Below are 27,167 nucleotides of genomic sequence, written 5' to 3' on the forward strand. Positions count from 1 at the left end.
TACAAGATAAATAAGGCTTTATAACTTGCCTTAAAGTCCAATGACAAATTCTATCTTTTTAACAACATATTTGCAAACAACTTTTAGAACACAATCTATCTTTAACCATAAGAATTATATTCTGTGTAGCACATGGTTATTTAAATTTTCAGTTGACAGCTCCTTCCTCCCTACCTTTCTCTCTCTAAAATCAATCAATAAAATCTTTTAAAAAAAATTAATGGAGCATAATAGGTAAAGATTAGTAATTGTTTTCATTCTTAAAGATTTTCAACACTTTTACATCAAAGTTTTTGCACATTTTTTACTAGCAACTAGTTTAAAAACTTAAATCAGTACGTCCTGAAATTCTTGAGGAAAAAAACTAATGTTTTTAACCCATATTATAATCTTATTTTTCTAAAAATGGAGTATCTTTCCCCTTCAGAATTCGTATGACCTAGAAAATGGTAAACACAATAGAAGAAAGCTTTCTTTTATAAAATACATGACTTCTAATGACTATAATTTTAAATTTATTGAATTTATTGAGGTAACATTGGTTAATAAGATTATATAGGTCTCAAGTGTACAATTCTATAATACATCACCTGTATATTGTATTGTGTGTTCATCACCCACCAAATGGCTACGATTTTTCAATGACTTTGTATTTCAAAGGGATGTTTTGGAAGAGGACTAGGAAGAAAGCCATGGTGGTTTAAAATCAAGATGGCCACCTCACCTGACTCATTTTAAATAAGCAACTCTATGTAGATACCACTTATCAGTGCAGAACTTCAAAGGGAAATGAGGGGAGGAAATAAAAATCAAGATGTTGGTTGCAGATTATTTCATTTTACAATGGATGTCTCAATTTTTAAACATATGGTATTACTGTTATTTTACAATAATTTTAATTTTATATTTTAATTTTTCTTAGTTGTATTTCAAAATACCTCATATATGTATGGGAATTAGGAAAAAAGTTAAACTTCAGGAAGAGAATAATTTAACTAAATACTACTTTAGCTATCAATAATTAAAATGACATGCAAAAACCAGGAAAAACAATACTTAAAAAAAAACAGGGTATAAAAATTTTGAAATTGAAACTTTATTTTTTTGTATATAATTCCAACTTTGTAACACTAAAATGGAAAGTGCGTGTGGGTATACGAGTATGAATCACCTACATCTACACTACCCATCCCAAAAGAACAGAGAAAATACAAAAAAAAATGTTATAAAACAAGGTTTATTCTGCAATACTTTACCATAATGAATTGCATCTCTTTGGTAAAAATAAACTTTATAAACATTTTAATAATCAGAGAATTAGATACAAAAACTAAACATTTGTTAAGTTGCTTTTAATATGAGGAAAGATTGGCAACTGAGAAGTGGTTCACTTGGACTGATCATCTACTGGCAGTTGAAACTCAAACTCAGGGCAATTTTTATGCTACATAAGAAAAGAGGATAAGGAAACAGTATAATTCAAATTTCTTGAATCAAACAGCATTCTTACACTTTCATTAAAAATAAATAACAGTTACAATGAATTGGCAATTATACATTTTTATACACTATATGATGGCAACATAATACTTTAAAAAATTAAGCACTTAGTTTAATAAGAAATGTACAACACATTAAGAACAAATTTTGACAATGGCACTGGCAGTTAAATGAAAAAGAAATGTGCTTTAAGGAAAAAATGGCAGGTATAACATTAAAATACTCTACATTGTTTTTCAATAAATATTTTGACTGTATCATTAACATATTGAAATAAACTTTGTTTAAACCAAAGCTTACACATTTCAGACAAAAACTATAAAATATAGGTAAACCAGAAAAGTCTCAAAGTTTCTAATTTAAATGCTATGGTCTTCACAAAAGGGTGTTAAGTTACTGCAATATTTAAGACAATAATCTTTATAGATTTGTGAAGTATTCTCATCTGTTGCTTAAATTGATGGGAAAGGCCTCCTGGTCTACCAAAACACACACATTCCCTCTTTCACACTTTCTCTAGCTTTAAATTTGTGCTGACATATATTTAACTGACCATTTATTTAAAGGGTTGATAGTATGAACCCTTTACCTAATGTCTTGAAGTAGCAAAAAAAAAAAAAAAAAAAAAAAGGCCCTGGCCTGTTGGCTCAGTGGTAGAGCGTCGGCCTGGGGTGCCGAAGTCCCGGGTTCGATTCCTGGCCAGGGCACACAGGAGAAGCGCCCATCTGCTTCTCCACCCCTCCCCCTCTCCTTCCTCTCTGTCTCTCTCTTCCCCTCCCGCAGTGGAGGCTCCATTGGAGCAAAGATTGCCCGGGCGCTGGGGATGGCTCCTTGGCCTCTGCCCCAGGCACTAGAGTGGCTCTGGTCTTGGCAGAGCGACGCCCCGGAGGGGCAGAGCATCGCCCCCTGGTGGCAGAGCGTGGCCCCCTGGTGGGCGTGTCGGGTGGATCCCGGTCGGGCGCGTGCGGGAGTCTGTCTGACTGTCTCTCCCCGTTTCCAGCTTCAGAAAAATACCAAAAAAAAAAAAAAAAAAATTTATATATTCTAAACTTGACTATATACAAAGGAACCTAAGAGAAGTCATGCTGGCTATAAGAACAGGAAAGGCTCAAAGGTGGAAAAAGGAGGTGATCTACCAATAATTAGCATTTCTATGAATACAAGTAATGTTTTCTTTCTCTAAATTTGAAAAGAAAATAAATCATTAACTAATTCAGTCATATATTGCACACATAAATGTCAAAAATATATAGTATTTCAAGAAACACTGATTCTATTTGGGATGTGAAAGATGAAGATTGTGTTGAGGCAAAACTCTTACTAGGGATCTATCTGTAAAATGGAATTGGCTGTAACAATTTATATTGATGTAAGGCAAATTATAAGTTAGCTTAAGTCATAGTTTTAAACATGTTGAAAAATATATAACTTCTCCAGGATTGTTTTTATTACAGTAAAATTTGTAGGTGATATATTATTGAAAACACAATTTCCAGTCCAGGATTTAAAATGACTTTCCTTAACTGAATGGTTATTAGCCATGTTTTTATCTCAACACACCTGAGAATTGGAATCATACTGTTTATGGATGTAATAATGGGGGATCATAATTCAAAAGGTTCTTCCCCTTGAAAATAACTGTGTTGGTAATCAGCAAATGGAAAGTTAGGCACTGAATTCTGTACAAGAATTATGTGTAATGTAGCTTAGCTTCTTCCTGTTAGCTGTTAGTGCAAAAGTGTTTATTGCCCTTGCTAGTGATGAACATAACTTCAACTTTTAAATTTGAGAGAAGAATAAAAGAGGGAGAGAAAATCAAGTTTACAGAATTACTGTTACTTAAGACAAAATCATTTTGCAGATCCCTATTAGAACTGGGAACTACTTGTCCGCTCCTCATCTTAGATAATTTTCCTTTGCTTACAAAGAATTATCTTATGAACAGGAACCAGAAAGAACATTTTGGGACAGAATTTCAGTAGAACAAAATGAACTGGAACCAGATCACTAAAACACTGTTACTCAGGTCTATCCACAGGGCCATGGTAAATAGTTTAAAGATATTGTTACTAAAATTATTTTTATAATCTGTGTACTGTTTTACACTGTGGTAAAGCAATTTTTGGTGTTATAATCACTGTCTACAGTAAAAGGTATCAACTTGGTAGCCACTTTCTGTAGTAAACATAATATATATGAAGAAAAGTCCAAATATCTCATCTTGCATATTTAAAGGCTATTTTTCATTATTAGCAAATTTAAAAATTTCCAAATTTTAACAGCACCGATTAATGTAGCTATTCAGGTTCAATTACAATTAACATAGAAACAGAACAGAATATATTATTGTTGTTATCCCTGACTTAAGGTCTTGCCAATTGAAAAAGACATTTTCATTATGCTTCTCATTTGACAGTTTTGCCCTAATAAAATTTAAAAGTTAAAATATTTGTCTCTTAAAAAAAATCTAAGAAAATGCTCTATAGTCATAGAAATAGCTGAAAATAACAAATCAAAATCATAAACCTAAGTATGTATATATGCACATACATATACGTATGTATGTGTATATGAAATTATCAGGAAATGAAAACAACATCAGTGTCTATGAAACAGGATGCTGGAAAGCTGCTTTGCCATTGTAAAAAAATATATATATAATGAATATGTTTAGTTTGATTAGTATCCCTTATACCTTCTGAATAAAACCAAACTATAAAATGATATGAAAAAATGTCTCATCTCAGATTTGTTCAAATGCTTAAAATGTTTTAGGTCAATGTATATTTGGAACTGTAATACAAAATTATTTAGCATGGATTAATGGCACATAATAGGTATTACACTGCCTCCTCAAAAGGATATATTGTATAAGATTTAATTTTATGTAAATTTTGAGATCCACGAAGGTATTTTCTCTCTACAGTTTGTTACATCCTTTTTAATTTGCTTGGGTATACATACACAGTTAATTCATACAAAGCTTGGACAAAAGTTTTTTCCTAAATGATCTACCTTTATTTATGATCAAATGAGTAATAATATTCAAAATATTTGAACTAGATTACACTCCATTCCTTCTACAAGATTCGCAGTACACAGTATATCTAACAAGCAAATGAAAAGATTCTCTTATTGCAAAAGTGTGTCAAAATGAGTAGCAACTCCATAATATACTCTGTGGCTATATGCTCTCAATGGATAGTTTCTATTCAACAAACAGCTAGAGGCTAATATTTAAACAATGGTTGCAAAGCACTCTGGGAAAGAATAAAGGGCTCCAGTAAATGCTATGCAATATCTAGGAAGCAAAAAATTTTCAAAGATAATATTGTAATAGGAATTGGAGTGCTCTTAGATGAAATTACACCACACAATTGCCTTTTCTAAATCTTACAAATCTTTGCTGCACTGTGCCTATGTAATCAAAAGGAATTTTCTAGACACTTAGGGTCTTTTCCAATTTATATTCACCTCTGTCATGCTTCAAGAACAAAAATTAAAAATTAAGACAAAATAAAAAATTCAAACCTTATCCTACTGGTTTGCATGTGTCAGGAGAAGAGTATGTGAAGAAGACACCAGCAAAGTTTTTAGCTGGATCAACAGTTAATTACAGATTAAAAAAGAAAATAGAGTTGCCAATTATTACATTTTAACATATTAATAGAATAAAAGATTTCTCCTATAAGTTTAAGACGGAAGCTGTGGATTTTCTTATAAAAATTTCAAAATCTTGGAGACACACCATAAAAATTAAGCTTTTAAGACTTCACATCATATTTATGGTTGGGCATGACCTTAACAGTATTTAATAAAACTTAAAAACAAACAAAAATGTTTTGAAATAAACATGTAATTAGCATCCCTCCCCCACCTTAAAACAAAAATAAGTCCATATGGCTTTGTTATCCCTTGTATAGAATTAAGTAGAAGAGTATTGCCACACTTTAAAATAATTTCACACTAATAGGTATTTCTATTTTTTCCGCTGCTTTTGATTTTGTGTCTTTGCAGTACTTATTAGGGAACCCAGACATGTACGGATTCCAGCAAGGTGGAGCAGAGATCCAGCTGCCTCTTTGAGCTCCTCATCAATTTCTTGACATGACTGTTTTCGCATCTTTTTTCCTGGCTGCCCGTTTGCAGAGGTATCTGCACCAGCCTGTGATGCATAGCCACTGTCTCCAAGAGGATCATCTTCGTAATCAATGTCTGTATCTTCTTCACTGTGAAATCCTTCACTGCCATCACTTCCCACATGACTACTCTTTGGGATATATTCATATACCTCATCCACAGAAGACAGGGAAGACACACTAGACCTGGATGCACAACGCTGTGTTGCCATGCTATTTGCACTGTAGTTGTGGTCTTCTTTTGGGTCAATGCTGGTGGCTAAAGCATCACTATGATTAAATGCATTACCATAACTCCTTTTTTTTTGCATTGCTGTTTTAAGAGAAAGAGGCTTCTCACCTGTGGAAAATAAAACTTTCAATAGGTCAAATGCATTTGACTGCAGAAACAGGCCATTTCAAACCACCATATTGTTCCTGAATAGTAAGTACTGTAGATTAATATTTTTGTTTTTATACAGACTGTATCATCCTGTAGGTATTAATCTGAAACATTTTAAAACCACTTAACGATATGTCTCGACCTTTCCAGGGGAAATATAATTATTTTGAACTGCTTGCACAGAATGCCTCAATTATCTACATTATCCCTACATTGAATATACCACTACAATAGTTTGCTAACCATTTCCTTGTTGATATCTGTAAGCTGTTCCCAATTTTTCACTACTACAAATAACACTGCAATGAAAATCCTTCTAGATTCCTTCTCATATACAAATGTTTTTCTAGGAGAAATATCAAGAATTGAAATTAATAACAGGATATAGACATTTAAGTTTGATATTTCCAAAGTGCCCTCCAAAACGACTGTACCAATTTATATCCTATAGTTAGTATATGACAATACCCAGTTCTCATACATAACACTTAATATTAAATAAATCATTTAATTTTTTCATAATCCTGTGGACAAAAAACATATCTCAATATTGTTTCATATTGTATTTTCTTGATTCCTAGAGAAGCTGAATATCTTTTCAAATGCATGTTGTCCATATGTATTTATTTCTTCCTGAGACCCACCCATGCATATATTTTGCTGGCTTTTCTATTGAACTGGTTTCTTATTTTTACTTGTAGAGTCCTTTTAAATACATATTCTCAATACTAATCCTTTTTTTTTTTTTTGTATTTTTTTCTGAAGCTGGAAATGGGGAGAGACAGTCAGACAGACTCCCGCATGCGCCCAACCGGGATCCACCTGACACGCCCACCAGGGGCGAAGCTCTGCCCACCAGGGGGCGATGCTCTGCCCCTCAGGGGCGTCGCTCTGCCGCGACCAGAGCCACTCTATCGCCTGGGGCAGAGGCCAAGGAGCCATCTCCAGTGCCCGGGCCATGATTACTTACATTCTAAAATTCCTTGTTCTATAGATGTATTTAAAAGCATCATTGCAGTGGCAGCATCAATATCAGATTCTGAAAGAGGTAAAGAGTGATAATGTTACTGTTTTTTATCATAAGTATTTACAAGTATCCAAAGCTAACCAACGTTAAGATTTTGGTGTATATTCTACTTAAAAAAAGAATGGTGCTGGAAGGAGACTTGACTTAGGGTGGTAAACACAATATATAATATAAGGTCTACCGGAAAGTTCTATCCGTTTTTGGAATAAAACAAAATACAAATTTTTCTTACCGTCAATAAACTTTATTAAATAATATAATTGCCATTATTATTAATGATTTCTTGCCAGCGTGAGGGCAATTTGTATATCCCATTTTTGAAAAATGTTTTATCTTTTGATGCGAAAAATTGAACCAGTGCTTGTTTGATATCTTCTTCATTTTTGAATTTTTTGCCCTTCAAAAAATTTTGTAAGGACAAAAACAAGTGATAGTCGGAGGGTGCTAAGTCCGGGGAATATGGTGGATGCGACAGACATGCTTCTGTAGCATTTCTTCCTTGTTGAAACTCGTAAAAATTACAGTGGCGTAAATGAACTTTATCAGTAGCCATGGGTACACTATCGCTTCACACATAAGACTAACGTGAATCAACTTTATTTTAGTTAATTTGCTGCATCAGTATGTATACATTAAGTGATAAAAATAGAGAGACACACATGCGCCAAATAAATGTGCTTACATGTCAAAACTTGTTGTGATAGAAATGGACAGAACTTTCTGGTAGACCTTATATAAAGATGATGCATTATAAAATTGTAAAACTGAAACCTATATAAATTTTATTAACCAATACCACACCAATAAATTCAATAAAAATGAAAAAAAAACAGTATTAAACAAAATGAAGCACATATTTTGCAATAGGCTCTGTTCATTTAAAATTATGAACAGTTCAGACAGTATTGTATAAAGGAGGATTGAGAAGTACTAGAGGTAAAAGTTTTCTTTATTAACTATTACAATGAAAATAAAAACCTGAATTACTTTCAATAAGGTGTGCCCTTAAACAGACTAAGAATGTACATTACCTAAGAATGTACATTAAGATATTACTTTTTATCATTTTTACCTTTTTTAGCACTTAAAATATATCCTTACCTATGCATGTCTGCAGTTATAAAATATTATATTAATCACATGCTACTTACAGGAAATAATGCAATTCTACAAAAGCTAAATGAATAATTACTGCTGGCACAAAAATATTAGTACATGTCATAATTATATATAAGCTTATAAGTACTATAGATTTATATAATACTCTAGAGGTCATACATAATTATGAATATTCTGTAAGAAAAATGGGCTTTAAGACTGGTGAAATAAGCAGGTTCTACTCCAGATAAGGTCACTTTTGCTCTGCTCTCTTGTCTATTTTTATACTGAAAGTACCCCTCCATCTTATGATCTATTAGTCTAAATAATTGTAATTAAAAAGGAAGTTAGATAATATTTTAAAACTTTAGATTATAAAGGATAAGTTTAAAATAAGACTCACATATGAAACCTCCCATTTCTGTCTCGGAGCTAGAAAATTTTTATTATCCCAAAGTTTTCCATTTTACTTGTAATATCTAATTATAAAGTTACTTTAAATAATAAAGTCATAAAGATATTGACTTGCTTTTCCCCAACTTGACTATAAATTCTGTAAGGCAGGAAATGTTTGTTAGTGACTTTAATAAACAAGCTTAACTAAATCAGAAGATGGTTCCTTAAGAGCACATAATACTAGAGCTCTTTTCCCTTAAATAAAATGTGACCATATGAAACAGTATACATGAATATCTTTCCAATTAGACTGTCAGATTCTTTAGGGTAAGGAACCACATCTTATCTTCTGTCTTTCATAATGCCTGCAAGAATAGTAGGTCCTTAACAAATATGTAAAGAGTAAGTATATTATATCTTTGCTTCCCTTTTCTTACAAAAAGCTGAGTATCACCAAATTACTAACACTGAGTACTTTCTTTTTTTTTTTTTTTTTTTTTCATTTTTCTGAAGCTGGAAACGGGGAGAGACAGTCAGACAGACTCCCGCATGCGCCCGATCGGGAGTACTTTCAATGGTCTTGGCATGTTTTAAGTATTATTATCTATTCCTCACAACTTTATGATATGGGTACTATCAGTATTTCCATCTTAAAGATGAGAAAACAGACTCCTGTGTCTCTAGGAATGACAGAGGGAGAATTTGCACCTTAGCAGTCTACCTCCAGAATCCAGGCTTTCAATTTGTTCTCCTTCATTATCCCTTAATATTTACTAAGCGTTCATGATAAGAGTAATAGATTCTGCAGAAAATTAGAGAATATACTGAAAATTCTTTATTGTTATTCATTCAATAAATTGAGTGTATTTTTATGAGTCTGACATCATTCAGCAGAAAACAAAACAGAAAAATCCCTAACCTCTTAAAACACAAAGAAATAGCTAAAACTGTATGCCAGAGAGCGATAAGCACCAAGGGAGAAAAATTAAGAGAAAAGGGACATACTGGGAAAAGTTGTTGCAATTTTGAATACAGATGTTAGGGAAGACGAGAGGGTAATAATAATTGAGCAAAGAGTTCAGGGAGGTCAGAGGATAAAGCCATGTGGATATCTGAAGGAAGAGCAATTCAGATAGAAAGAATAGCAAGTAAAAATAAGTAAAAATATTTGAATCAACATCTTCCACTGTCATAGCCAAGAGGCTAACAAAACAAAGACCTCTCTCATTCCTGTCTTTTGGAATGAGACCTGACTACAACTTGACAAAGTTCAGTATTCTAACATGTCTTTGAAGAGAAAAAGGAGCAGCCACTAGCCCATATTGTATCTCGGTGTGAACTGGAAAAAAGGCAACTCTGCCTCCAGGCAAATGCATCCCTGTATCAAGGCACACAGCTTGAAGACTGGAGTGTGGGCTGGATTTCAGAGCCCACTCATTGCTTCAGCCAGGTGTCCTTCTGCAGGCCACAACTTACAGGGCATTATGCAAAAGCACTAACAGATTTTCCTGCTCCATGAAATCATTTTTCTTTTAATAGCAAAGAGTCTTCCTTATTTCCAATTTTATATATATAGAGCTTGTAGGGAGTGAGTAAATCTAACGCTAAAAGTTCATTATAATGAGGAAATAATTTCAGATATTTTATCTTATAAATGAAACACAAATATCTTATTAAAAAATTTAGTACATCTCTAACTTGACATCTTATAGCAGGGGTCAGGAACCTTTTTGGCTGAGAGAACCATGAATGCCACATATTTAAAAATGTAATTCCGTGAGAGCCATACAACGACCCGTGTACGTTACGCATTATCCAATAAAAATTTGGTGCGGTCCTGGAAGACATCTGTGATTGGCTCCAGCCACCAGCAGCCATGAACATGAATGGTAGGAAATGAATGGATTGCAATACATGAGAATGTTCTATATTTTTAACGTTATTATTTTTTTTATTAAAGATTTGTCTGTGAGCCAGATGCAGCCATCAAAAGAGCCACATCTGGCTCGCGAGCTATAGGTTCCCTACCCCTGTCTTATAGCAAACTTCCATTACAATTCAAGAAATTGTATTTCTGAACATTATACCTAAAGAACTGATTAAGTCTTATCTAGGAATTATAATTAATCTGCATTAACAATATTTCTTATCTTAGTTTTTGAATATTTAAAGTGATAATGAAATTAGGCACTGTTTCAATAACATTAGAATGATAGACATATTCCTTAAATACAGTTGTTACTTGTAGAAAATTTATTATAGTTTAATTTATTTGGATTCTCCCCATGAAACTAACTTTTATGAAACCAAAAACTCTTTGCAAAAGGATTTAATTTACATTGGATTTGTTTGGTTTAGAACATTTGTAAGTATGCTTCCCACAATGCATTGCTAATTAACTCTAACTCTGATAAAAAATTTAACTTCAACATTAAATATGCATTACAGATATAACCCGTAACACTTGGTAATCAAGAACACCTGATTATCAATGATTTGTCCAAGATACAATCTTGAACTTCTTGGAACAAAAGGAACAGAAACTCTGTGCAGGCTTTACAATAACTTTTATTTATAGTACCCAATCTGTCTTGGTATTAAAATTAAACTAAAGACTTATTTGTTTATTATCATAATGAAAACACTTCATAGGCCCTGGCAAGTTAGCTCAGTCAGTTAATTTGAGTGCCGTCCCAAAATACCAAGATTGTGGGTTTGATCCCTGGCCAGGACACATATGGTGAGCAACCAATGAACACAAAACTAAGTGGAACAACAAATGAATGTTACTCTCTCTCTAAAAAAAAAGAAAAAAAGAAAAAAAGAAAAAAAAGAGAAAAGCACCTCATAATGTTATTTTTTCATTGATAAGTACTCAACGCTATTTTAAAGGGGGCTCTGTTTTTAAAATACATATTATTAACTATTGATATATTATCTAACATATCCAATTCATGAAGAACAAAAATTTTGTTTTCATAAAGTCTTTTGTATATATTTTCCCTGACATTAGTTATATTAAGCAAATAATTCACTTACAGCTGAAAGCTACTTGTCATAAGAACAAGAGTGATCCAAATAGTGACTTATAAAACAACCTAGTTCTGAAAAAAAAAGAAAAAGTTCAGTCATATTATTTCCCTTTTTAACCTTCATAGTTCTCACTGGAGTTAAAAACATGTTACTGATTTGCCCTGGCCGGTTGACTCAGTGGTAGAGTGTCGGCCTGGCGTACAGGAGTCCCGGGTTCGATTCCCGGCCAGGGCACACAGGAGAAGTGCCCATCTGCTTCTCCACCCCTCCCCCTCTCCTTCCTCTTTGTCTCTCTCTTCTCCTCCAGCAGCCAAGGCTCCATTGGAGCAAAGTTGGCCCGGGCGCTGAGGATGGCTCTATGGCCTCTGTCTCAGGTGCTAGAATGGCTCTGGTTGCAACAGAGCAATGCCCCAGATGGGCAGAGCATTGCCCCCTGGTCAGGTGCATGCGGGAGTCTGTCTGACTGCTTCCCCATTTCCAACTTCAGAAAAATACAAAACCCCCCCACAAAAAAACAACAAAAAAAACATGTTACTGATTTAATTACGGTTCAAATAAATTTCTGTCACTACTGTTAGCTTGCCACTTCCTTAGCCTTGTTGCTGGGAAATTGTTCAGAGAAAATTTAAGGCACCAGTTTTAGCCATGTGAAAGCGAAGGGTATAATATAAACGAACAAGTTTCTGTATCTGATTCTCAGTCCACTCGCTTAAGGAATGATATGAGGCAGAATTTAAATGAGTATAAGCTCAGTAATAACTCAAAGAGGATTTATTGCCTCTATTAAAACTAACATTACACATTTACAGAGCGTTGAAATAAAGTAGCTGTCTCGTGATTCTTTAAAGATTCTTTAGAAGAGCAATTCCAATAAATTACCAACACTTTAAGTTGCCTGGACCATGGGTTTACTTTCATTTCAATGAAGATAGAAATTATGCTAATTTGCAACCTTAAATTTGAATTTATATTTGCACTTAGCCTCTAACATTGTCATTAACTATCTAAATTTTCTATCTGCTTCCAGTGTACTAGTGCTTATGTTTAAATACTAAAATCTAATAATTAGAATCTGAATTCCATTTTTGTCTACTTTGTCATTTAATGATGTATCCTTGGTAGCCTAAAACAGTGTCAAGCTTGTGTGTTCAATAAATATTTTTAAACAGATGAATTTACTACAAATGCACAGCAAACCAAACACTAACTGACAAAAAAAATGCTTTGTTTTATTATCTCAGTACGAGATTCCTGTGCCTCCTGCTATTGGTTATACAATAGTGTAACACAGATACTAGTACATAAAATTAGTCATTTTAAGGTGAACAAGACAGACAACTACACTTAAACTGCTGTGCCTGTTTTGGCTGATATTGATTTCTGAAGTTCCTGAGCCTAACTTGTTACTCTTTTATGTGTCTAAAGGTAGCACTAATATAATGATTAGAAACATTTTCCATGAAGTGATAGATGAATCTAATATTGGATTCTAACACTGGAGCCCAACAATGACACCTAAGTAATCTTAAAAAAATTATGTCGCCCTGGCCGGTTGGCTCAGCGGTAGAGCATCGGCCTAGCGTGCGGAGGACCCGGGTTCGATTCCCGGCCAGGGCACACAGGAGAAGCGCCCATTTGCTTCTCCACCCCTCCGCCGCACTTTCCTCTCTGTCTCTCTCTTCCCCTCCCGCAGCCAAGGCTCCATTGGAGCAAAGATGGCCCGGGCGCTGGGGATGGCTCTGTGGCCTCTGCCCCAGGCGCTAGAGTGGCTCTGGTCGCAATATGGCGACGCCCAGGATGGGCAGAGCATCGCCCCCTGGTGGGCAGAGCGTCGCCCCATGGTGGGCGTGCCGGGTGGATCCCGGTCGGGCGCATGCGGGAGTCTGTCTGACTGTCTCTCCCCGTTTCCAGCTTCAGAAGAATGAAAAAGAAAAAAAAAAAGAAAAAAAAAAAATTATGTCATCTCATTCTTTAAAGTCTGTTAGCAGCTCCCCCAAAGCCTCATATTTTTTTAAATTTTTTTTACAGAGACAGAGTCAGAGAGATAGATAGGGACAGACAGACAGGAACGGAGAGAGATGAGAAGCATCAATCACTAGTTTTTCGTTGCGACACCCTAGCTGTTCATCGACTGCTCCCTCACATGTGCCCTGACCGTGGGGCTACAGCAGACTGAGTAACCCCTTCAAGCAAGCGACCCTGAGCCCAAGCTGGTGAGCTTTGCTCAAACCAGATGAGCCCACGCTCAAGCTGGCGACCTCGGGGTCCAGAACCTGGGTCCCCCGCATCCCAGTCTGATGCTCCATCCACTGCGCCACCACCCGGTCAGGCAAAAGCCTCATATTTGATAGGAGTTGAGATTCTAAAATCAAAGTTCCTTCTATACCATTTACTAGTTGTATGACCTTGAGAAAGAGACTTAATTTCTCCAAACTGTAGTTTCCTTATTTGTAAAAGAGAGTAACAATATCTCAAAGAAGTGTTGTAAGGATTAAATGAGATAATGCATGCTAAGAATGATAGTAAGGAACTCGATGCTAACTAAAGCTATGGTTATAGGAAGAAATTCAAACTCATGTTAAGTTCTCTTTGATTTGGCTAATGCTTGCTTAAACTTCTTAATTTGTCTTGCTCACGCTAAAATGATAACATCGACAGCCACCAGACCAAGGCTACCTGGTTCTCTTCTATACTCCTAGGCTTCAGCCTTACTCATCAACCTATAGTTTCCAGCATCTGTACTCTACCAAACCTCTACTGAAGGTTAAGTATCCTCCTGATTTTTAAGCCCAGCTCAACCATCAATCTTTCTTTTCTAAGAGGCCTTTCCTGACTTACCTCTAAGCTTAATTTGCTATTCATGTCCTTTTCCTCCAGTGTACTCTGTCTAATTCTTCTTCAGTTAGACTGTATGTTTTCTGAGATCAGGACCCGAGTCTCTTTAATCTTTCCATATCTCAAAACACACACTACAGCGCCTGGCACTATATAAGAACTCAACAAATACTTGTTAGAATAAGTAACTGTTTACTCATTTAGTGTTGTGTTTCTCAAACCTTTCCCTAGAAATAATATAAAGAGAGAAAACAAAGGCAAATTTCCTCAGAAGTCTGTGAAAATGTCCTAGAACTGATTTAAATATACATTTTATTAAGTTTTTCTGAAGTCTGTTTTTCTTTTAAAACCCCTAACTTAATATTCTATTCCAGTATAGACTTGCATTTCTTTTACCCCAGCATACCACCCTCCCTACCAAGTTAATTATTATGAGGGGAATAGGCCTAAGACTTGAGTACAGAGATGAAGGAAAGTAAGGAGTTAGTAGTACTGAGGAGATGTTGCATAACATATATAAATCATTAAATGAAAGAGAAGTACCTATGCTGTAGTTATAAAACACAGTAATTGAAACTATCAGGAGAAACTTGTGCAAGTGTCTGCTCACCAAAGGAAGAAGCAGAATTTAGGTGGAATGGAGTAAGAGTAAGACAAGATTTCAAATAAATCCCAAAATTCTGAAAGAAGATGTCTTCAAAATATGTATATGAATTGAGCTTGAAAGACACAGGGTCAGAAATTAAAGAGGTAATAGAAAGATAAAGGAAGCTTCAACAATACATAAATGGAAAAAGAAATCACATTTATCCATCAGGTAATAGAAAAATGCATACTTACTATATTTTATCCAGAACATATCTCAAAGTGGACCCCATATCTGCTTAACTTCTTTGTAAAGTTCTCTTAAGCTTTTTCACATTCTCTCCCTCCCATGTTTTCACAGACCATCATTACACTGCTTCCTATACTCAGCTTAGTGAAGTTCCAAAGAGCCAATATGTCTCTGATACACAAAAAGGCTTTCGAGTTTGAGAATTTATATTTTCTTCAGAGATACAATGCTAGAAAACTTTATATTAATACATCACTAATCTAATAATATCAACTTTGAGTAAGGGGAAAACCCCACTAATTCCTAATTTTGATAGACTTTCAAAAAGAAGTTTACAAAGTTCTAAAAGTTAACTTAGTGTCTTCTTAAAGTTCTCACTTAAATAACCTACGAAAGAAACATTCTGAACCACATTTAATCCAGGGGTTGGCAAACTTCTGTTAAAGGTCAGTAAGTAAATACTTTATTTAGGCTTTGTGGGCCAAGAATCAAAACCAAGAACACAATACAGAAGAGGTCTCTGTTGCAACTACTTAACTGCTGTTGCAGTAAATTTTCACAAGTCTCAAAATATTATTTTTTTTCCTAATGATTTACAAGTGTAAAACCTTACATAATTCACAGGCCACACAAAACACAGGTGGCAGGCCAGATCTGGTCCATGGGTCATAGGTTGCAAACCTCCTATTCTAGTCTAAAATATTCTTGAAAAAGATAACTCTCTTCTGATTATATTTCTGAGAAATATTTACTTATTTTTAAGAGAAGATACACACGAAAGGAAATAAAAAATAGCATATGAACAGTGTATATAGTATTAAGCCCACTATTTGGAGAACAAGGACCAAAGCAGTTACAGAGTATCAAAATGTTAACAGTAGAATAATGGGTTTTTAGTTTCTCCTTTGTAAGTGTTTTTATTTTCCAAATTTCTACAAAAAACATATAATTGTTTTATAATTAGAAAAAAACCTGTTAATCCTAATTTTTCACCCCAGTTTTTATGATTTAAAGTTCTGATCATAAACATACCTTTGAGGGTTTGCACCGGGTTCTGCTTGAGCACAGAGCTTAAGTAGTCAGGTGATAATGAGCCACTGAAAAATAAAGACAAATGTGCTTATAAAAATTAGTATTTCATTTTACAGAATTTAGTCACAAACACAACTACATTAAAAAAACAACCACCACAGCCTGACACGTGGTGGCGCAGTGGTTAAAGCGTCGACCTGGAAATGCTGAGGTCGCTGGTTCGAAACCCTGGGCTTGCCTGGTCAAGGCACATATGGGAGTTGATGCTTCCAGCTCCTCCCCCCCTTCTCTCTCTGTCTCTCCTCTCTCTCTCTTAAAAAAAAAAAAGAATAGCCTGACCTGTGGTGGCGCAGTGGATAAAGCATCGACCTGGAAATGCTGAGGTCGCTGGTTCGAAACCCTGGGCTTGCCTGGTCAAGGCACATATGGGAGTTGATGCTTCCAGCTCCTCCCCCCCTCTTTCTGTCTCTCTCTCTCCCTCTCTCTCTCCTCTCTAAAAATAAATAAATAAAATAAAATAAATTAAAAAAAATAGAAAAAAAACTCAAAACATATACATTCTTATAAAAAAAAAAAAGAATAAAAAAAAAACAAACCTTAAAATTAAAAAAAAAAAAAACCAACCACCACAAACTATTTTTCCCTTGTTTTCTTTGTTAATACTACTCAGTTTAGGAAGAGTCTGCCAAAGCAGAAAGAGCATAAAAACCAAGATTAAATCACAACTATTTGGATGTTCTTAAGCAAAATAATTAATTTTTTATTTTCTTCATCTGTAAAATAGGAATAATTAAACCTTCCAAATAGGGTTGCTCTGCTAATTAAGGAAAACGCACTTAAAATGCTTGGAACAACCTGCAATACATAATAATTACTACTTGGTGTTGTGCTGTATGCTTAAGTTTGACATAATATCATACAGGTGTTACCACAGAAAAGAAAGTGTTTATTAAAACAAATGTTTAAGGAGCACTGTATGATAATGATGCAAAACAAGTAATTTTCTGATTTTATTAGTAAATATTATATTAAACTTTCCATATTCATTGAAAGAGACTAGCAATTTCTTTTTAATTTCAACAATTAAAACATTTTGGGGAAAAACAACTGTTTTTTGGATTGTGTAATAGTATAATAAAACTTCTGTTTTTCTAACTAAAACTATTTCCTATTCAGTTTTACATACACTGTATCTCAACTCATTCTCTTCCTCAGAATTACCAATTATGATATACAAGAGCTACACAAAAGCATGTCAAATAAAACTCTCATTTTGCCAAACAATAAAAAGGAAAAAATGTTTTTAAAAATAACAAGGTAATGTTTTAAGGTCAAAGATTACAACTAATGCTGTCATTGTTTTATCTACCTATTTGTAAGTCATAAAATCATCTGTATTTACCTTTAAGTTTATGATAAAGTTAAAAAATATATAAACATAAAAACATATCAAAGCACAATAAAGTGTGTTTGATAGTATACAAAAACTGCCCCAATTCTCTCATTTAATCTTAAATTAAAAAATACTATAGCCAAATAAAACATGTTAAATGACCATCACAGAACTCACCATTAGTGCCTAAATTATTATCATTTTTAAACTGAAATGTAAGCACCAATATTAACTAATAAAGAAGATATCAATAGATATCATAAACAATAGAATATAAACATAATTTCTATATCTCATTCATAACAATCCACTTCAGTTCTTGTTACAATGATGCTTTTATATACTGACATGGCAAACAAGTTTAAAATCTACATATTAAGAGTATCAATCTATGTATCTATAAATTTGTATATAGCCTGACCAGGCAGTGGTAAAGTAGACAGAGCTTTGGCCTGGGATGCTAAGGATCCACATTTGCACCCTGAGCTTGCTGGCTGAGTGCCGGCTCATTTGACTTGAGTGTAGGCCAGGGGTCCCCAAACTTTTTACACAGGGGGCCAGTTCACTGTCCCTCAGACCCTTGGAGGGCCAGACTATAAAAAAAAACTATGAACAAATCCCTATGCACACTGCACATATCTTATTTTAAAGTAAAAAAAAAACCAAAATGGGAACAAATACAATATTTAAAATAAATAACAAGTAAATTTAAACCAACAAACTGACCAGTATTTCAATGGGAAATATGGGCCTGCTTTTGGCTAATGAGATGGTCAATGTGCTCCTCTCACTGACCACCAATGAAAGAGGTGCCCCTTCCAGAAGTGCAGTGGGGGCCGGATAAATGGCCTCAGGGGGCCGCATGCGGCCCGCGGGCCGTAGTTTGGGGACCCCTGGTGTAGGCTAATCTAGCTTGAGCATGGGCTCACCAGCTTGCGTGTGGGATCACTGATATGATCCTATGGTCACTGGCTTGAGCAAGGGGTCATTGGTTTAGGTGGAGCCCCCTGGTCAAGGCACACATGAAAAAGCAACCAATGAACAACTCAGCATTGCAACCATGAGTTGATGCTTCTCATCTCTCTCCCTTCCTGTCTGTCCTCCCCCCCACTCTCGCTGAAAAATAATATAATAAAAATAAAAAGATGGGCCTGACCAGGCAGTGGCGCAGTGGACAGAGCAATGGACTGGGATGCGTAGGACCCAGGTTTGAAACCCCAAGGTCACCAGCTTGAGCACGGGCTCACAAGTTTGAGCGTGGGGTTGCTGGCTTAAGTGTGGATCATAGACAAGACCCCATAGTTGCTGGCTTGAGCTCAGAGGTCGTTGGCTTGAAGCCCAAGGTCACTGGCTTGAGCAAGGGGTGACTCAGTCTGCACAGCCCCCTGGTCAAGGCACATATAAGAAAGCAATCAATGAACAACTAAGGTGCTGCAATGAAGAATTGATGCTTCTCATCTCTCTCCCTTCCTGTCTCTCCCTGTTTGCCCCTCTTTCTGACTCTCTTACTCTGTCAAAAAAACAACAAACAAAAAAACAAAAAAAAAACCCAGAAAAAAAAATGATGGGAAAGTTATAAGACCAAGAGGAGTCACTTAGTTTGAAAACAAAAGGCAAGAAAATACATTACAATATTTATCAGCAAAAACTAAACAAAATGTTACAATGACAAACTAGTAATAATTATTTTTTAAAATTAATTTTAATGGGGTGACATTGATAAATCAGGGTACATATGTTCCTAGAAAACATCTCTAGGTTATTTTGACATTTGATTATGCTACATTCCCATCACCCAAAGTCCAACTGTCTTCTGTCACCTTCTAACTGGTTTTCTTTGTGCCCAATAATTTTATTTAAAAATTTTTAAATATACTTTCAATTTCTACATCTTTAGGTTCATATTAGTATTAGACAATTAAAATGATTTAACCTTTTGTATCTGAAATCACAGAACTTTCTTTAGAACTTAATTATAATATATTCAGTATTGACAATATTTTCCAGAATTTATGTTCATAGTCATTCAATATCCTGTTTCCTAATAACACAAGTTAGACTATAAGTAAAACTGCCTTAGGCTAATGTTTTATCCATAAATAATTCTCTACACAATACAAAAGCCCCAAACCCCTATAGCATGGTTCAGTTTCTCCATCTCACACCAGGAAATCTTACAAATCACCACTGACACTAATATGGAAGATCCTGTACCTTTCTGGAGATGTTAACGCTGAGGGGAAAGGTTGCTTCTTCAGTGCTTGCATAAGGTTAGGTTTATATTCTGGATCAACACACCATAAGGAACCTTTCCCATTAACCTAGAATAAAATACACAAGAATTAATAACCTGTAACTTTAAAGCATACACAATCAGAGTCTTAATGTTTTTAATGTGTGAGGGGAAAAAACGTCCTATAGTACCTTCTGAGTACAAAGCAAAGGTTCAAGGAAGCTTGCTAAAAATGCACTGTGTGAATAAAAGCCCTGGAGGGTTCTTATCCCCAGCTCTGCCAGATACCTGCTGTGTGACCTTAGGCAAGTTAATTAACCTCTATCTCTCTGAGCCATTCTTTCATTACTTGTAAGGTATAATAACAGTACTGTATCTACACCACAAACAATTGTTATGTGAGTTAAATTTCACATGAAGTGTTCTGCACAGTGCTTGGCACAGAAGACAACAGGACTGCACAACATGCCCTTCACATCATAATGTGTGAGAATGCTGTAAATTCAAATTATGCACTGAACAGCATGGAGGGCTATACAAGGTGGCCCTCCACACATTAATATGTCAATAAATGTTGGATGTTATTATTGTTACAGAAAAACCAAAAAAAGATAAAACATTCTGTGCAGCATCATTTTCCCAAAATTGTTAGGGAATATGAGATTAAGTGAGGCATCAAAGAGTCATTTTTATTTTTTCACTGTTACTTACAGCCAACAATTTAATGAAAAGTATGATGAAAGTCTCAAATAGTAATAAGTCAATGACTGAGGTGTGGAAAAAGACTCTTGCTTAAAAAAAGAAAAAGAGGCCCTGGTCAGTTTGCTAAGTGGATAGAATGTCAGCCCAACATGTGGAGGTTCCAAGTTCAATTCCTGGTCAGGGTACATGTGAGAAGTGACCATCTCCTTCTACCCCTCCCTCCCCCTTCTCTCCTTCTTCCTCTCCCACAGCCAGTAGCTTGATTGGTTTGAGCATTAGCCCCCAGCATTGATAGCTCAGTTGATTCGAGCATTGGCCCCAGATGGGGGTTGCCATGTGGATCCCAGTGGGCACATGCAGGAGTCTGTCTCACTATCTCCCTCCTCTCACTTAAAAAAAAAAAAAGGTCCTGGCTGTTTGGTTCAATGATAGAACATCTGCCCGGCTTGTGGATGTCCTAGGTTCGATTCCTGGTCAGGACACATAAGAGAAGCAACCATCTGCTTCTCCATCCCTCCCCCTCCACTCTCCCTCCCGCAGCCATGGCTCATTTTAGTAAGTTGGCCCTGGGCACTGAGGATGGCACCATGGCCTTGCCTCAGGTGCTAAAATAGCCCAGTTTCCAAGCAATGGAGCAATGGTCCCAGATGGGCAGAACATTACCCCATAGAGGGATTGCCAGGTGGATCCCATTAGGGGTACATGTGGGAGTTTGTCTCTCTGCTGCCTTCCTACCTCTCTTAAAAAAAAAATGAAGAAAGAATTACTTCTGCCTGACCAGGCGGTGGCGCAGTGGATAGAGCGTCGGACTGGGATGCAGAAGACTCAGGTTTGAGACCCCGAGGTTGCCAGCTTGAGCATGGGCTCATCTGGTTTGAGCAAAAAAGCTCACCAGCTTGGACCCAAGGTCACTGGCTCCAGCAAGGGGTTACTCAGTCTGCTGAAGGCCCATGGTCAAGGCACATATGGGAGGACAGTCAATGAGTAACTAAGGTGTCGCAATGAAAAACTGATGATTGATGCTTCTCATCTCTCTCCGTTCCTGTCTGTCTCTAGCTATCCCTCTCTCTGATTCTCTCTGTCTCTGTAAAAATAAAATTAAATTAAAAAAAAAAAAGAATTACTTCTTCCCTCAAGAAGGTTAGGTTTCAACATTTGAGGGACTTCTGGATAATATATGGCAATGAGCACACAGGCCCAGATGTCATGGAAATAATCAATAGAATCTAAAAATAATGGGATTTGTATGGTTACTGGAAACTAGAGAAACTAGAAAGAAAAGTACCTACTAAATTACAAACAAGAGGTGCCTTAAAGAAAGGCCTGTATGATCCACAGTTCCCAAAAGATGAAGAAACAGGTTATCAGGAAAGTGAACAAGATACCTGAAAAAACTCACTAATATTATGTAACATTCATAGGAAAGGCCAGGCTCTGAGATAATTCCTTTGAATGGGTTTGAAAATGCTGCATATTTTACCTCTCTCCTTCTTAGGTCACACTAAATATTAGCAGATTAAGAAATATAAATAGTCCTGCTACAATTAAACCTGCTTTATGTGGTTTCCCAAAATTATCTGACATAGAACCTCTTTCTCCCAGATAACATTTAAGGAGTTAGTGTTCCGTGGAATACCTATGAGAAAAACTGATGTAATTAGTGAATTCTTGTCGAATATCCTTTCTGAATCTTAAGGACAAAAAAAACAAACAAACTACAAACATTGAGTAGGTCATAGAGGAAAATTATTTCTTTTAAAGATCTTAATTTTAGATGTCAATACAAAAAGAAAAATAATTAACAATATCAAAACAACAAAGTCCTCTGACCAATTGGAAATTTATAAACACTCTTGGATTAAAAAGCTTTCCAAACTACAATTACAGATTATCTAGAAAATGAAAGGTTTAAGAAACATTGTCATAGGCCCTGGCCAGTTGGCTCAGCGGTAGAGCGTCGGCCTAACATGTGGAGGACCTGGGTTCGATTCCCGGCCAGGGCACACAGGAGAAGCGCCCATTTGCTTCTCCACCCCTCCGCCGCGCTTTCCTCTCTGTCTCTCTCTTCCCCTCCCGCAGCCAAGGCTCCATTGGAGCAAAGATGGCCCGGGCGCTGGGGATGGCTCCTTGGCCTCTGCCTCAGGCGCTAGAGTGGCTCTGGTCGCAACATGGCGACACCCAGGATGGGCAGAGCATCGCCCCATGGTGGGCGTGCCGGGTGGATCCCGGTCGGGCGCATGCGGGAGTCTGTCTGACTGTCTCTCCCTGTTTCCAGCTTCAGAAAAATGAAAAAAAAAAAAAAAGAAACATTGTCATATCAAAACTAAACAGACATGGCCAAAGCTCTACTTAAAGGCAAATTTATATACCCTAACACTCTTCTTCTTAAACAAAAATGGAAATATCTGAGAAAAGCTTTTATCACATCTATGGGGAAAAATGATATATTTCATAATGTAAATATATTACATAAAATCAAGTAAAATTGATAAATATATATACTAGAAATTAAGAAGAAAGGAATTGATAAACTCAAGAGAGTATTTAAAAAACCATCAATATGCTATACACACTAACTGAGCTAATCAAATGAAATAACTGAAGGACTTTGGGAACTCTCATATGACCCATTAACTCTTCCTTCAAGATAAATCTTTCCTATTTCCTTAGCTGATCATCCGTACCCGCACATCCAGAACAGAAGCTTGACTACAAGTACATTCGTACAAAAGTACCACCAAATTCACACACAGATTACACACAGAACTTGAAAGCTGCTCAAGGAGAAAGTCGGATGGCAATCTCATCCACTTCCCCAGAGCTAAAAACTATAAGAATGCAAGTCTTGAAGCCAGATTGCTTACTTTAGAAACGGGCTCTATCACTTAAGAGCTGTGTAATCTTAAGAAAAATGTCTGTTCTCTGTGTATTATATAATTCTCTATATAAAGTATACCTACTTCAAGTATTACTATATTACAAAAGTTAATTCACATGAAGTGTTTAGAACACTACCAGATACATAAGCACTCAATAAATGCTGGCTACTAAATATTTTTTCTCAACAAATGTCAAAAATCAACAGAACAGAGAACCCAGGAATAAACCCACACTTTTATGATCGATTGATATTTGACAAAGGGGTAAGACATACAATGGAGTAAAGACAGTCTCTTTAACAAGTGGTATCAGAAAAATTGGACAGGTACATACATGCAAAAAAATGAAACTAGACCACCAACTTACACCATTCACAAAAACAAACTCAAAATGGATAAAAGACTTAAATGTAAGTCAAGAAACAATAAAAATCTTGGAAGAAAACATAGGCAGTAAACTCTCCAATATCTCTCACAGCAATATTTTAGCCGACATATTTCCACAGGCAAGTAAAATAAAGAACAAATAAACAAATGGGACAATATCAAAGTAAAAAGCTTTTGCACAGCTAAAGACACCATTAACAAAATAAAAAGACAAACTACACAATGGGAGCACATATTCACCGATACACTGATAAGGGGTTAAAAACCAAAATTTATAAAGAACTTCTAAAACTCAACACCAGAAAGGTAAACAATCCAATTTAAAAATAGGCAAGGAGGCCCTGGCCGGTTGGCTCAGTGGTAGAGCGTCAGCCTGGCGTGCAGGGGACCCGGGTTCGATTCCCGGCCAGGGCACATAGGAGAAGCGCCCATTTGCTTCTCCACCCCCCCCTTTCCTCTCTGTCTCTCTCTTCCCCTTCCGCAGCCAAGGCTCCATTGGAGCAAAGATGGCCCGGGCACTGGGGATGGCTCCTTGGCCTCTGCCCCAGGCGCTAGAGTGGCTCTAGTTGCGGCAGAGCGACGCCCCTGAGGGGCAGAGCATCGCCCCTGGAGGGCGTGCCAGGTGGATCCTGGTCGAGCGCATGCGGGAGTCTGTCTGACTGTCTCTCCCCGTTTCCAGCTTCAGAAAAATACAAAAAAAAACACCCAAAAACAAAAAAATAAATAAATAAAAATAGGCAAGGAGCCTGAACAGGCAGTGGTGCAGTGGACAGAGCGTTGGACTGGGACATGGAGGACCCAGGTTCGAAACCCTGAGGTCGCCAGCTTGAGCAAGGGATCACTGACTCTGCTGGTCAAGGCACATATGAGAAAGCAATCAGCGAACAACCAAGGTGCCGCAACAAAGAATTGATGATTCTCATCTCTCTGTCCCAATCTGTCCCTCTCTCTGTCCCTGTCAAAAAAAAAAAAAAAAGGAAGAAACAAGCAAGGGAACCGAATAGACACATCTCCAAAGAGGACATACAGATGGTCAATTAGCATATGAAAAAATGTTCAATGTTACTAATCATCAGAGAAATGCAAATTAAAACCACAATTACATACCACCTCACACCTGTGAGAATGGCTCTCATTAACAAATCAATATACAACAAGTACTGGTGAGGGTATCAAGAAAAGAGAACCCTCCTGCACTGCTGGTAGGAATGCAGACTGGTGCAGCCACTGTGGAAAACAGTATGGCGTTTCCTCAAAAAATTAAAAATGGAACTGACTTTTGACCCAGCTATTCCACTTTTAGGAATATATCCTAAGAATCCCAAAACACTAATTCAAAAGATATGTACCAGCATGTTTATGGCAGCATTGTTTACAATAGCCAAGATCTGAAAACAGGCCAAGTGTCCGTCAGTGGACGAATGGATTAAAAAGCTGTGGTACATATACACAATGGAATACTATGTGGTCATGAAAAAGAAGGAAAACTTACTTTTTGCAATGGCATGAATAGACCTGGAGATTATTATACTAAGTGAAATAATCCAGGCAGAGAGAGACAAATATCATATGATCTCACTTATATGTAGAATCTAATCAACACAGTGAACTGAGGAACAGAATAGAGGCAGAGGTGGGGTCAAAAGGAGCAGAGGGACAGCTGTTAGAGGGAAGGGGGATGAGGGGACAGGATCAGAGAAGGTGAAGGGATTAGTGAAATTATATATATAACACATAGATACAGATAATGTGTTGGGGACCAAAAAATCAACAGGGTATTTTGCAGTTTGGATTTTGGGGACAGAACTGACTGTAAGTTGACAGTCTGCCCAACCCCCCTCCTCACCTGCCTGATTAAGTTGCAAGGGGCTGTGCTTTAGTGCTTGTCCTGCCCGCCATGTTCCCTGTAAGGACTGGAAGGGAGTTACTAAGGTTGTGTATGTTACCTATTGGGGGGTTTTCTGCACCTGGTGGTTTTCTTGTGTTGCCTTAGAAATGTGATTGATTTGCTAATGGCCCACCTCCTCCAGTAAATACAGAAGGATGATTTCTGGGGCGGCCATGTTTTGCAGCTCCACTAGGGCGGTAAATTTTACTGCTGGCAAGAAGCTGTGGATTCCTCCCGAACCCATCCTTTTATTTCTTTAATTCTATTTTCTTCATTTCGTACCATTCCCGCTCAAGCCCCTGGAACAGACTCCTCACGCGGGACAATAATGGGACAGCAAATCCCAGAGGGAAGTGGGGAAGGAAGTCAAGGGAAGGGGGACAAATGTGGTATAATGAGGGGCACGTTGTTAGGGTGAGGGGTGAGCATATTATATTGAGTGGGACACTTGAATCCATGTTAACACAATAAATTTAAAAAATTTAAAAATCAATAACCTGTCCCTCTTCCACTATAATATACCAAACATCCTCAGAACTAACTCGTTAGATTAGTGAAATTCAAACTATTACTTTTTCTTTTTTATAATACACATTTTTTATTTCAAAACCCCTTTATAGAATTTGAATTACTCTAAAAGTATTCTAAAAGTACATAAACAATTACTTAGACAATAATAAAGTTTATGTATTTTCTGTTCCCCTGCTCCTTATCTGTATAAAATCCTATATAAGCTATTACAATTGCTGAAGATTTGATGTGATGAGTTCGAGTGCTGCCATTTCCCAAAATCTTTTTTCAAGGTAATATTAGTCTATTACTGAGGTTCTATTTTCTTTGAATAAGATATCAAAATTATTAGAGCAGAATGGCACAATGAAAGGACATTTCTGCAGGTTAAAAACTAGGGTCCTAAACACTGCTTACTGATTGCCTATGTGATATGGAACAAATCACATCCTAAGAGTCTGTCCTCTCATGCACAATTTATCTGTAAAACTAAAAAAACAGGCCATTTAACTAAGAGTTGTGATGAGATTCAAAGAAGGTAATTTATACGTATGTGACAGATACAAAATAAGCAAATATAAAGGGATTATTCTGAAATTGGCATAGGTATATTAAGGGTCCATGTGGTTTTTAATAACAGTAGATTCCTACTCTATTTCCAAAGGTGAGGGGAATTAAAAAAAAATTAAAGCCAATTAATTCTGAATAAGAGACAAAAGTTGGGTAGTAAAGAACAAAAGATAAACTAAGTTTAGAAGGTAAAAAAGCTTTTGTCTGAGGAAAAGTAATTGAATATAAGGCAGTTTTTAATATCCTAGCACCTTAAATATACAGGAAAAGAAAAACCATGGGTGTCATATCACACTGTATTACAGGAAGATATGTATCAGGTAAAACT

At 36.3% G+C, this 27,167-nt stretch overlaps 1 protein-coding gene and 2 non-coding genes across 5 annotated transcripts in view; 2 read left to right on the forward strand and 1 right to left on the reverse strand.

Annotated features, from left to right (window-relative positions):
• Positions 1 to 1,230: 1,230 nt before the first annotated feature.
• Positions 1,231 to 27,167, reverse strand: part of FOXN2 (forkhead box N2) — a 67,782-nt gene continuing 41,845 nt past the window's right edge. For all 3 annotated transcript variants that reach the window (XM_066378314.1, XM_066378316.1, XM_066378315.1), the window contains 4 exons: positions 19,885 to 19,991; positions 16,278 to 16,342; positions 6,992 to 7,060; positions 1,231 to 5,979 (listed from right to left, as the gene is read on the reverse strand). In XM_066378314.1, the coding sequence (XP_066234411.1) occupies positions 5,480 to 5,979; positions 6,992 to 7,060; positions 16,278 to 16,342; positions 19,885 to 19,991 (741 nt within the window). In that variant the 3' untranslated portion in view covers positions 1,231 to 5,479. The remainder of the gene's footprint in view (positions 5,980 to 6,991; positions 7,061 to 16,277; positions 16,343 to 19,884; positions 19,992 to 27,167) is intronic.
• Positions 2,132 to 2,207, forward strand: TRNAP-GGG (transfer RNA proline (anticodon GGG)). The gene has a single exon. It is a non-coding gene; the product is annotated as a tRNA-Pro (tRNA).
• TRNAV-AAC (transfer RNA valine (anticodon AAC)) lies at positions 22,533 to 22,608 on the forward strand. The gene has a single exon. It is a non-coding gene; the product is annotated as a tRNA-Val (tRNA).

Source organism: Saccopteryx leptura, chromosome 3 (assembly GCF_036850995.1).
Source record: "Saccopteryx leptura isolate mSacLep1 chromosome 3, mSacLep1_pri_phased_curated, whole genome shotgun sequence".
NCBI classification, from domain to species: Eukaryota; Metazoa; Chordata; class Mammalia; order Chiroptera; family Emballonuridae; genus Saccopteryx; species Saccopteryx leptura.